The sequence below is a fragment of the Mycteria americana genome, chromosome 2, assembly GCF_035582795.1.
Source record: "Mycteria americana isolate JAX WOST 10 ecotype Jacksonville Zoo and Gardens chromosome 2, USCA_MyAme_1.0, whole genome shotgun sequence".
NCBI classification, from domain to species: Eukaryota; Metazoa; Chordata; class Aves; order Ciconiiformes; family Ciconiidae; genus Mycteria; species Mycteria americana.
Genome location: NC_134366.1, coordinates 50,642,522 through 50,655,109, shown reverse-complemented (window position 1 = coordinate 50,655,109; position 12,588 = coordinate 50,642,522). Strand labels below are relative to the sequence as shown.

General features: G+C 35.3%; 1 protein-coding gene across 8 annotated transcripts in view; it reads left to right on the top strand.

Moving 5' to 3' along the window:
- The window catches only part of ULK4 (unc-51 like kinase 4), a 262,151-nt gene that overhangs the window by 187,110 nt on the left and 62,453 nt on the right, over window positions 1-12,588 (top strand). For 7 of the 8 annotated variants that reach the window (XM_075493361.1, XM_075493362.1, XM_075493366.1 and 4 more), the window contains 2 exons: window positions 5,671-5,837; window positions 9,412-9,510. In XM_075493361.1, coding sequence (XP_075349476.1) covers window positions 5,671-5,837; window positions 9,412-9,510 — 266 coding nt within the window. Of the gene's footprint in view, window positions 1-5,670; window positions 5,838-9,411; window positions 9,511-12,588 lie in introns of those variants that run through there. The other variant, XR_012774263.1, reaches the window with a different exon arrangement.

The following is a 12,588-nucleotide window of genomic DNA, read 5'->3' as shown; positions in this document are numbered from 1 at the left end:
AGTAAATTTCTGTGTTGGCAGGATTCTCTTTGGCTGGGAAGAGTTTGATATGGTTCCCTGGGGAGTCGTCAGTTCTGCACTCTTTCTTCACAAATGAAAGATGCCACCTATAATCTGCCTTCTAACAGTAACCACTAAATGTTGCCAGTCCTGAAAAAGTGTCGTGCTTTGACTGAGTCAAAGCAGAAAAATCTTGCCACTGAGAATGTCAAGTCTGTATTCCTCTCAGGCGTCCACACTCAAGATAACATAGTGCTTCCCAGTCTTTCAACCTAGTTGTAGTAAAGGTGATAACAGGCTTTATTTCCCTGGTTGTCATAATCGTTACCACATCCGTTTTCCTGCATGTGAGGGCAGGTCTGCCTGCTCGGGCACCATTGGTGAGTGCCCTACCTGCCATGTGTGTAGGAATAGCTGAGCCACAGACTCTTCCCACAAAGGGAAGCAAGCTCTGGAGAGCCTTGACCACTGCAGTGTGACAAATTCAAATGAGATTTTTGTTCCTCAAGCCTAGTGATGCTTTATTCAGTCAGAAAATGTCCAGTCACTGTCCCAGTACTAGGAATACACTATCCAATATGTGCAAAATTTTCTTCTTTAGATGCTGTTCATTTTTAAGATCAGAATATAAAACAATTTTCAGGGCATCATTCATGCAATTGATATGTTCAACAGCCCTATCGTTTTCTTTCTACTTGATCTGACATTCATAACTCACGAAATCTTGAAATCAGTGGTGATCTAGTTTTCTTTCCTAGTTTTTCTTCCCTCAATAATATTATAGTACTAACACAAATAGTTCCTAAAACATAAACAGTAACAAGTAATAAACAAAATAACAATAAAAGCAACGAGCCTCTTTTAAAAATGTCATTGCCCTAAAGATACTATTTGCTTTATGTTGCCTATTTTCAGTTGTTCCAAAGAGAAAACCTTGAGCAGGAGGGCTGTGATGCAAAGAATGCAGATTAAATCCCAGGTTTATGTAGGTAAATAAGGTTTTATGAAGAATCTTTATGACATGATGGATTATCTTAAGTGCTTAGGTACTGAGGAGCTAATTCCTGTGTGAAAGATTCTATCAGACTACAGTCCTGTGTTTCTTAGCAATATTTTTATCATTAACGTTAAAAAGATTATGAAATAAGTTTTCTAGTTAGTCTGGTGGTATGATTTCTAGTTCCCAATATGTTGTTATTTTGAGTCATTTAAAAAAAAAAAATCAAAAACCGAAGCAGGTCCACTCTGTAAGTGAAAGAAGGAAGAAAAGTCTAGTGAATATATATTCGGTAATATCCCTGGGGAGTCAGTTGTGTAGGTGTGATATAAATGGGAAGAACAGCTCTCCGGAGAGCAATGTGTAGAAAGGAACAAAGAGAAACCTTTTTGCCGGGCTGAGGGCTTTGCTGCTGGCTGCTTGGCTGTGTGGTGGCATTGTTCGGAGGAAGTGCACCTGCTCTAACATTTTCTTCAGCTGGAAGCAGACAGGTTTGTTCAATGCTCTAATTGCTGGTAGGCATGAAAGGATTGCCTAGAAGATTGCTTCCTAGGCTGTCCTTTGATGTTTCGTGTGATTTGGAAGCGAAGATTTCTATTCCTTTATCCATCTTGCTAATAGGTGAGAATAAAATATCTCCTCTCAGCTTTCATTCCAGAAGGTATCATGGCACATTCTGTCCGATTAGCTGTATCATGGGCCAAAAGACTGCTTTTATCTTTTGAAAAGATTTGTAAAACACAAGCATAGTCATCACAGTCCACATTCATAAAGCACTATCAGTGACACGTTCAGCTCATTGCAGGGGTCTCTGGGCAGGAGAAATACTCTGCTGGGAACACTAGGTTTGTCAAATGCTATAAAACTTTGGCAAGGAATTTTGGATCCAATCCTTTTAATACATATTATGAATCTTTGACTGCAATTAGAACAGGTACTTTGTTTAATTCCAGTTAATTTATAAACACAATACTTCTAATACAAAATCCAAGTTTCACCTTATTTTTGTGCAAAATTTGAATAGCAAGGAACTGCACTGAGGCTTGATGTTTTGAAGATCCTCCTTTTACAAATAAATACAAGGCATGACTAATGCACTATGAAGTATTGTAGTAAATCTAAACTGTAGCTATAGCTATAAATGATATGATGTCATATATTTTAATTGTTTGCTGAAATTTGAAAATGAGCAGAGTAACAAAAAAATCTATAAATTAATTAATAAGTTTTTACGTAACTCTTTTAATAAGAAGTGCCCAGCTGAAAGAAACTATGATGCATTATGTTAACCCATGAAAACTGTCACTAACACTTTTCTCTTGACAAAGTGGACTGTTACCAACATACTTGGAAGTACCAGAACACTTTAAAATATGCAGCTGTTACCAGTAGAACAATCTTCCTCGATTTAAGCTTTAGCTCTCTGGGTTTAGCTCTCCACTACGATACAGAATTCAGATTCAGATTCACCACTTCCAGAGTTCAGGAGTGCATGGGGTGTACCTTTTGAATCAGAGCCTATTTTACTTTCTAATTAACAGTTGAGAATTACTGCATAAGAAACTGATGTCTGTTAAATATGTCTCAGAAATATATTGTCTGAAGTTTTTAAAGATAAATATTGGTTTAGGCATTATTGGAAATTAAGAAGCATGTGGTTCTTGAATCACTTGTAAAATCTGGCAGATAATCTTCAATGTATCTTCTGAAACTTAGACATCCATATGCAATTTTTATATTATGATTTACTGAATTATGAATACAGTTTCCTTTTTTTAGAATTGCATCCTCTTTTTTCAGACTATCTGTTGTGGGATTCAATTTTTGGAATGCTGAGACATATCAGCCTTGAACTTTATAGCTATCTTTTGAGTAAATTGGTTACAGTGCTAATGGCCAAGGCCGTTAAATTTCTATTGAATTTTGTCATGGTCACTGTAAATTATACCAGCTTCCCAACTTTCTCTTCTGAGGGCAAAGAATGTGTATTTTGTCTTGTGGTGTAAGCAAGGAGTATATTTACATGTCTACAGTTGTGACCTCCAATTTTCATTTTGTTGTGACACAATAAAGTATTTTAAAGAGCATGTCTGGAACTTTATTTACTTGGCAAGAGGTCAGTCTGTTTTATTTTTTTATCTGTGGAACCAAGTGTTTATCAGGTTTCTGTATGAATCATGCAGTGTTTTAGGGAACATTTTGCACCAGTGTTTTATTTTAGATGTCTTTATTATAAAGTTTTGATGTGTTAGATTTTCCAAAGGTATTTTAAGTCCAGGAAAAGTGGGGGGGGGGGGTGTTTTTGTTTGTTTGTTTTGTTTTTTCCCAAAATTTCCAAACTTAACATGTATCTTCGTACATATAACTCTGTGTGAGCACGTATCTTTCTATATAAAGTGCGCTAATTCTGATGTTTTCGTTAACTAAGCAAATGTGAATATTCGGGTGTATTTCAGGTGTTCAGAGGCAGGATTGCTAATACACATACCCTTAGGATGTAAATACTTCGAGAGAATAAAATCTAGGTGATTATATTATTCATGCCTCGAAGGGTGGGGAGAAGGTCGAGCGTTTGGTTCACCTCCCCATTCACAGAACAGCAGGAGTGAGGCGGTTGTGAGACTCAGGCTGGTACAGTCAAGGGAATAAACAAGTCTTTCTCTTCAAAGTTGAAAGGGAAAGGATTGCAGATCAGAGTCATGGATCCTGTTGTTCCGTTCACTACTACTCATTCCCTACTTAGTGCTATAAATGCAGAGAGGACTACTGCCTAAAAAATTCTTGATGATGAGCCATACAAAGTCTTCATCTGAAAGTGGTCTTCTCAGTGTTAATCTCCAAGCCACTGTCTTAAGGGTTATATGTAAGCCATCTAGAAATAATAGGGGTGACTCATTCATTTTATGTGGCTGTGGGTTTTGTGGTCATATACAGGGAAAAACAGAGTGTACTTGGACATATCCCTGCAGGCAATTTTGCAGACCTCTCTTTGATAGGAACCAACTCTTACTGGACTGTTTTCTTAAGTTTATTCTAATTTAGCCTGGTGAAAAAAAGCATAGAATAACCACAAGTTTTGTATTGGGTAGACATGCAATTATGTCTGGGTTTTTTTCTTCTTGGTGGGTATTGGTGACATCAGTTAAGTATGTCTCTGCATGCTATCTCATTTTTGTATGAAATGTTCAGAACTGCAGCAGAAACTGTACTTTAAAAAAGGAGGAGGAAATTAAATGTGCGAGATTAGACTGATATAATTTTGAGAGTTTGGTTTATGCAGACAAAAACCCAGGAAATTCAAAGCTTAGCCTGAGCTGTAGTCCATCAATCAAACTGTTGTGGAAGAATAATGCTAGTAATCATAGAAAACACAAAAAGATGTGAGATAGAAGAAGAGTGCAAGTCTTAATAATCCTGACCCATAACTGTATTCTAAATGAATGTTTTTGTATTTAATTTCCTGAGGAAAGTATTAGGGATGATGAATAGGGGAGGAAAATATTTCATGGAAGTTTAGTTAATTGATGGGGCAGCTTTCAAAGCAAAAATATTTCAACACCCCACAGATTTGACTACTCGCAAAAGCTGAATGGTGTAATTACATATTGTATTCTACAATATCTCACTTTAATCTTGTACTGATGTTTGTAAAAATATATACAATTACTTCTTAAAGGAGAACTTATAAAAGGAGTCTTTTTACTTCAGTAAAATCAGTGAAATACTTCAGTCATTTTTGACAGTGATGGGGACTAGAAGCTAATATATTAATATACTAGAATGTTACTACATATGTACACCCAAGTCACAGTATGACTAATTGCCAGTTTAGAAGAAGTTTACAAACATAATTATGTTCTTGGTGAGGAACAAAGTATCTTTCATTCCTTATGAAACTCTGAAAGAAAAAGATTAAGATCAAATATAATTAATTCAATCATTTTGTATTTGAAAGTAAGAAAGATTCTGAATTGAATCAGAGTTGCCTTGAATTGGATTATATTTTTTCTGATATGTGAAGTGATTTGTGGGTTAAGCAAGCTACAGGAGCTGATGTTATTGAATTCCAAAGAAGCTGAAAAAAAAGCTTTAAGACAAGAAGGTATTTTCAGGAAACTTTTTACTACCACCAGTCAAACAAATCTTAATAGCGTTTATGGTATAGTATTCAGTATTTTATTTATAATGTTCTTCTGAATATATTTTATGTGAAGCATAACACTGTTCAGTTCTACAATTAAAGCATATGGGGAAGGTTGTAATTGGCAGATCAGTTAAGAAAGAAAACTTTAGGCTCCGACCTTCATGTGTCATTTTGTAACAGCCTGGAGAAATTGCTTAATTCTTGTGACCAGGAGTGTTGTGAAGGAGACTTGTGTACCAGCGTGCTAAAGAAAAGTTTAGGATTCAAAGTATGTCATTATGTAATGAATGTTACATAATTTTGCATGCAGTTAGCAAATTTGATTGTATCAGCTTAGCTCTCTTTATGATCTGCTGCAAACAGAAGACGAGTTAATTATAATAATGGAGAAAAAGAGGAAATTTAATAAATATTCATAATGTATGTGAAATTTGTTTGTACGCTAATCTATTATTTTTAACTGGGCCATCTTCCACATTGTTCTTTTCCTGATAGCCTATTTCTTTTTTTTGTCTCACTTTCTATGTAGGACTGGCTCATCACATCTGTAATCTCCTAATAGAAACTGTGGCTCTGTACTTGGAGGCAGATGATAAAAGCAGCACCAAGACAGCAAATGCACTGCTTCTGTCCTTGCTTGACATTTTGCACTGCATGCTGATGTATACAGCAAACATTGTGCGCCAGACTTTACAGGTATGGAATTTATTTCTTGGGGTCATCACCATCTTAAACAATTTTTTAGATAAATTCTTGTTCCCTAATAATGAAATTCCCACTATTCTGATTTTATTGAATTTTTAGTTTGGTGGAAAGAGAAGAGCATGTATTTTCAACTGCATATCATTGTTTCATGTACTTACGTGGCTAGACTATCCATACTAGCCTCACTATATGCTGGAAACACAGATCCTAACTGACTCTTTTATTTCTGTACTCCATAAATAGCTTAATTCAATATTTGCTCAATTATAGTTCAAAGCATTTTTCTTGTGTTCATTTTAAAAGAAAAAGATTACTCCGTAAATAATAGTATCTTTTTTATTATAAATCACACATGATTACTGTGCTTGAAAAGCATACGTAACCTCTGCATGTGCACTGACAAAAGTATTTTCTCTCTTACACTGTTCAATTTGTCTTCCAAGTTTCTGTTTGAACCACTGCAAATCATGGCATTGGTAGGACTTCCTCCTCCAATGAAGACTTCCTCCTCCTTAAAATGGAGCACAAAAAGATACTGTGCAAAGAAATTGCACATAATGCTCTTAAAAACAAAACAAGAAAAAGCATTCGTCTTTTTTTAGACATGGCGTTAAGCTAGCAATATTTGCTTTGTTTTTAAATGATCTGCCAAATTTCTAAGTTAGTTAATTGGAAGTAACTTCTGTATCTAGGCTGCAAACCACAACACTTACTCTTCCTCATAGGTTTTTGATGTTCTTGGGATTATCCGCTGAAAAACAGAGAAGCCTGTTAGGTTCAACAAATCTGGAGGACAGAGATTCAAAAGATTGCAGCCAAGTTGTACTGAATTTCAGGATATGGCTTCTTTATTCTGAAAAGGTCCTCCTCTGTGGAGATGTTTTTGTTGTTTTTTTTGTTGTTTTTGTTTGGGTTTTTTTTTTTAGGATGTTTTAATGTATAAAGTGGGTGTTGAAAATTGAGGTGGTTTTTTTTTTTTTCTACACAGATTTATGTAATCAGTTGTGTTATCAACCAGATATTTCACTGAGAGGTGTTGGTTTGTTTTTTCTTTTTTTAAAATTTTTGGAAGAAACTTAATTTAGAACTGATGGTACAATACCTTGTCTTTTTCGAGTCCTCTAATTGCAGGTTCTGTAATGTGTTTCAAATTTTGTAGGCTAATTGCTGATTGTCATATTGTTGGCAGCACTCCATGTAATCACAGAGAGCTAAATTCTGTACTTACGCTCCATGCAACAGTGGTGAGGCCAATTATACTGGAGGACACATATGAGGAGAGAGGATCTTGCACATGGATTGGTAATATTAGTGAAACTGATGATTTTTATTTAGATACAAAATTAAATCTATACATTCAAAGCCAAATTCTGTTCTGGCTTTACATTAATACATCAGTTGATTGATGCACTAAAACTCCAGCTCCAGTTTTGTCCATCTCCAGTCAAAGTAATCTGCTTTGCTCTGAAAGGCTAATGGGTAAAAAGAGGCAGCTGGAAAACTGAGTTTTGAAGCATAGCTCTGCCCTCTACCCCTATAAAAATAATTTTACGGTGGTGTTACTTGCCTTGGCATACTTGTCTTGACAATACTCATCACAGGGCACCTGTGGGTTCTACAGCTGCCTTAGTACACATGCCTTATTGAATGATGGCCATTAGTTGGTGACTGCTATTTACCGTGCATCTACATAATATTCCACTATCCATGTGGCACTAAATGCATCGCTCTAGTGATAACAAATATTCTTGGACTGTTTTTATAGGGATCTTCTGAATAAGATACCTTCTAAAACAGAACTTGAAATAGAGAATTAAATTTTCTCATATTATCCATTTTTGAGGCTTAAGTTGACTTTTACAGATGGTACTACCTCCACTTGAATCCTTTTTATTTATGCTTTTTATATGTAAAGTGATAACTTTACCCAGCTGCATAGGCAAAACATGACACCACTTTTCCTTTGCATTTCAGTACTATATGCTGAATGGTGCTGATAACTGTGTCCAGCTTCATTCAAGAGTTTGCTCTCTGTGGTCCAAGTACTTGTGTTTTAATGGAAATGGTACAAAACTTCAGATTAATTTGCATATCTGTTTTGGAGCAGTTTCATCATATCGTGTTCCACAGGTGATCCACAGTAGCTGAAAGTATTTTGCAATCTTGATTTGAGAAGTGGACTCTTAGTGACTTAATGTAGGTTTAAGCGTGGTGTAGTGTGTATCCTTTATATATATAAAGTATACTTCCTTTAGTGATATTGTTCATTCTCTTTCCAAAGGCACTAAATATGTAAAAGTTAAAGAAAGTAGTCAAACATCCCTGATGGACAATAATGTCTGTCTTCTCATCCAAGCACTAACCAGAAAAAGCAGTTGTAAATTTTGCTGAAGTGAAGGTCACGTACTTCCCTTTCTTGATTAATATAAACACACCATTTTTTTGTCTTCTCTGTACTACGTCTTTTTGCCCTTCTTGGACTTCAGCATTCCAGGTCATTGTGGTGAGTCTCAGTGAGGGACATACCAATGTGTCTTATTACATGGAGAAACAGCTCTTCAGATCTCTCTTATTTCAAGATTCTTTCCAGAAGAAAGGCATTATCCTTTCAACTCATCAATATCAACAGCGGAGCTTCAGCAGTAGTATCTCTTGTCTCAGGGGACTTGCTCCTGTGTTCACTTAACCAAACAAAAATCCTCAAGTATTACACTTGGATGATGGTTTTAGGATTGAGCTTTAAATGAAACACGATACAAAATTGTTTTAAAATGTGTTCTTTAGACAAAATGTTTACATTTTCCTCTAGCAGTTAGGCTGTATAGGGTCATGGTCCAAAGCTGCTGTGAGATAATGAAGTTAAATGAAAAATCTTGCAAGCAGACCTTTCTGGTGTCCTGGGGCAGGGATGGATCATAAATAGCAGCACTGCCTAGGATGGCAGTGTGTTTTGATGAGGGGGGATGACAATGGTCAGAATTACAAGTAGTAACAGATCATATCACAGACTTTGGTCATTTATGGATTTTATTATTCCTATTTAAAAAATAAATTATTATAATATATTATGAATATTTCAGCATACAAGGTGAGTCAGAAGGGCAAAATTGGATATTATTGCTAAGAATCCTAAATTTTCAGTCACCTCGATTTTCTTGTTTTCAGTTGCCCTTAAAATTGTTCCTGATAAAGGAAGAAAAAAAAAAAGTTGAACTTTAATGTTAAAACAAGCATGTCATCTTGAAAGAGAATACAAATACATAAAACATTTATGGCTTTAGAGATATCTTTTGCGTGTACGGTTTACAGCATTTTGCTGAAGAAATGTCATGTAGGTCAGTATATTCAGCCTGTGCAGAATGGGAATGACAGCATGACTCCCTTTTGCTTTGTGCTTATTGTCACAGACACAGGGAGCGTAACTGCTCGTTGGGAGCCCAGGAATATTTAACTAGAAAAGAGTTTACAAGTTGCCTTCAAACTTTGACCACCTAATGGACCTAATTTGTTTCTCATAACGCAACAGTCACCAAGGCTGTTTTTTATTTTTTCTCATCTTATTAAGGCACAGAAATCTGGCACAGGAGGGGACACGCAGGCTGCCGAAGACCTTCTGCTTATCAATAAACCCCTGACGGACCTAATTAGCCTGCTTATTCAACTGGTGAGAATTTGCTTGTTTGTAAGCCTTTTGGAATGTTGCTGAAGTTGGAATTACTCAACTGAATTCAACATCTTAGAACTCTGTTTGCTAGTTTTTCATTGTTTATAAGCTCTCAGCTAGTACAAAGGAAGGACTAACAATTTTTAAGAAATTATAGGTCATAGTGACTTGCAGGTTACAAGTGACATTGGAGTAAGTCTGTCCCAAGCATAGAAGTGGGACAAGGGACAGGTTGCAGATTCACAGTTGGGATACATATGTATAGCCAAATTTTAGCCCTTTAGAATGGACTAGTGATCACTGCAGAGGGAAAGGATGGTATTCAACATTTGAAACAACAAGTACTGCTACCATTAGAAAAGTCAGTAAACTTAAAATTAGTTTGCAGTGAGTGATGATTTTTAATATTATTTTCTTGGGTTTGAGCTTTCTGAGTTTTTCTCAAGAGTTTAGTTTTATTTTAACATGATCCTGAGGGATTTATGAGTGGGAATGGTCCCTGGTGATCTGTAAACATCTTTGAAGTCTGTCTGTTTAAAGTCAGTCTTTTCCAAGGTTTACTAGATGTCACAGTGCTGCATTGAAATCTTCACAGAGTGTTATATCGTGGCCCTGATGCATCCCATCAGCACAACCTCCATCATACTGTGCTGGAGATTTGTCTTGGCTCTGTGTGTAATAGCTTGTAGTAGAGGAATGCTTCTTGAGCCGGACAGGGTTTTTAGAGGCTGCCTCAGCTTTTTATTCAACATAAAGCTATTAAAATGGTACGTGAGAATTTCCCTGTGGCATATCACACTATCCTTTCCAAGTTATTTCACTTAGAGGCATTTCAGATTCAGTTCTTTTCCAGCCTCAAAATTTTTTTTGTATGTGTGGGTTGTTTTTTTTTTAATTTAAATATAGGTTTTCAGATGTATTATGATATGAATACCTGTGATTCTTTTACCATCTTTAGCACTGTCTGTCATCTTCTATTTTGGGGAAGAGTGTGATTCCCTTTTTATTAATTTTTGGCATTATACTTGTTGCTAAGTCCTCCTTTGATGGATTTATTTGAACCAGCTATTGACAAAGGCTTTTTGGAAATGTTCACTGAATGTCCTAAAATAAAGTGACTGAATTTCAACTATATAATATTTCATCTTTATCAATTGTTTTAATTTATTTTCTATTAATTTTTTTAAATCACTATATATGATAAATAGTAAGACATGAAGAGATTCAAATGTTCCTTTAAAGTGAAACTAGTCATAAATTTAAATTCCATTAACTCTCTAAAGCACAGAAAATTAGAGGCCAAGCTGTACTCAGCCTATACCACCTGGAAGTCTTTTATAGGTTTTTAATTAAAGGATAGGATAATTGTTTAGTTAGCATGTACTGATTAGATTCTGACTTGCCCTTGTATTTCAGAAGCATGGCTGCAAATTACCACTAGGTTTTGCTTTGTTCTGTATTTCTACAGATTCTGGTATGTTTAAAATGCTGATTTAAAATCTGCTGATTTTAACATATGGATAAAGAGTAAAGACCATTGGTGCTGCTCCTTTTTTTGTTTGTTTTTGGCTTTGAATTTTGTTAAAGATTTTGTAAAAGTGAGGGATTTTCTCTTGTAATGTGTATGTGTTGTTCTTTACATACATGTGCTTGATTGGGTATATGAAAGTTATTTCAGCTAGGTTTGTTAAATTTTATATCCTTTACCTGTTGCTGTATTAAACATTTCCTGTTAAGGTTGAAGAGTTTGAACAGTGGAATAATAATTTTAACATTTAGGATCCACCTGTTTAAAATGTTTTATGCTCTAATCTCTTTAAATAGGACTAGATTCTTTGTGAAGTCTAGTGGGTCTCTCAAGATGTATATGCTCCCTACCCCTCAAAAAGACTCAGGCCTACCTAAGCTTAAGTTCTGTGGAGCTGCCAACAGTAGCTCTCTGTATTCATTGAGCTGTGTGGCTATATAGCCTTTTATTACTATTTTGAGGCATTCAGTTTTTTGTGAACTTTATTTTCTGGAGATAATGAAGGTCTTAAATTCTGAACTAACCATCACTTTAAGATATTGAGTTAAAATTATTTTCTCTGGTTTGCTATTTCTACCTATCTTACCATATTTATAGTTTCTTATGTCACTTTGAATAATTGCTTTCCCTTATTGGTATGTGTATCCCTCAAGTAGATGGTTGTTCCATGCCCCATTGCTTTGTCTATTTATTTATTTTTCCTCAAGTTCTACACGTTTATCTCTCTTAATAATCCCTCAAAAATCAATGTGAGTTAAACTTTAAAACATCAAAAACTTAGAATCAATTTTTCCCTTCTGTAATTGTGATTTAGTCTATCACTTATGGCATAGCAAAGCAAGTGTAGGGAACCTAGATTTCATGTAAATGAAACTTCAGAGTTTTTAAGAACACAAAAGAAGAAATAATTACAAATTCTGTCATGCAGAAAATACTGCAAATATGGAGAATTCAATATTTAATCCCATGATCAGTCTGCCCTTAACTGATCAATAAGAGGAGAATAAATTGAGCATTTAGTCTTCTGCTTGGCAGCTTTGTGTTTAAAAGTTAATTACTTAGCTTTTTTGTGTAATGTTTCTCTGCTTGAACATAAATGTAATTTGATTATAATACTGAAACTTGCAACAATTATGGAAGATATAAAATACCTTCTACTTTTTGATGTACCAGTATACTGGAAAAAAAAAAAAATTAGTGTTTACTTACTTTTGAAATCACTTCAGTGTGGATTTTCAGAAACTTTCAGAAACCTTGCCAGTACCTATAAAAAGGAGTATAATTTCTCTGTAGATCCTAGATTTAGACTCTAGGTGTAGAGCTTCCAGTCTTTTCTGCAGCCTACCAGAGTGCTGGGAGACAACTTATCTTGTCTTCTGGTGGTAGGCTTCTTCATTATAGTATTACTAGTAAAATTTGCAGTTGATTACTGTGCTCTGTATATTACTGTTGAAAGACCAGTTAATCCCATGCAAACACAAAGAGGACAAATATGAAGCCTCAGTGCACATGGATGAATGAGATGATCTCCTCTAGGTTCTTTCTGTCTC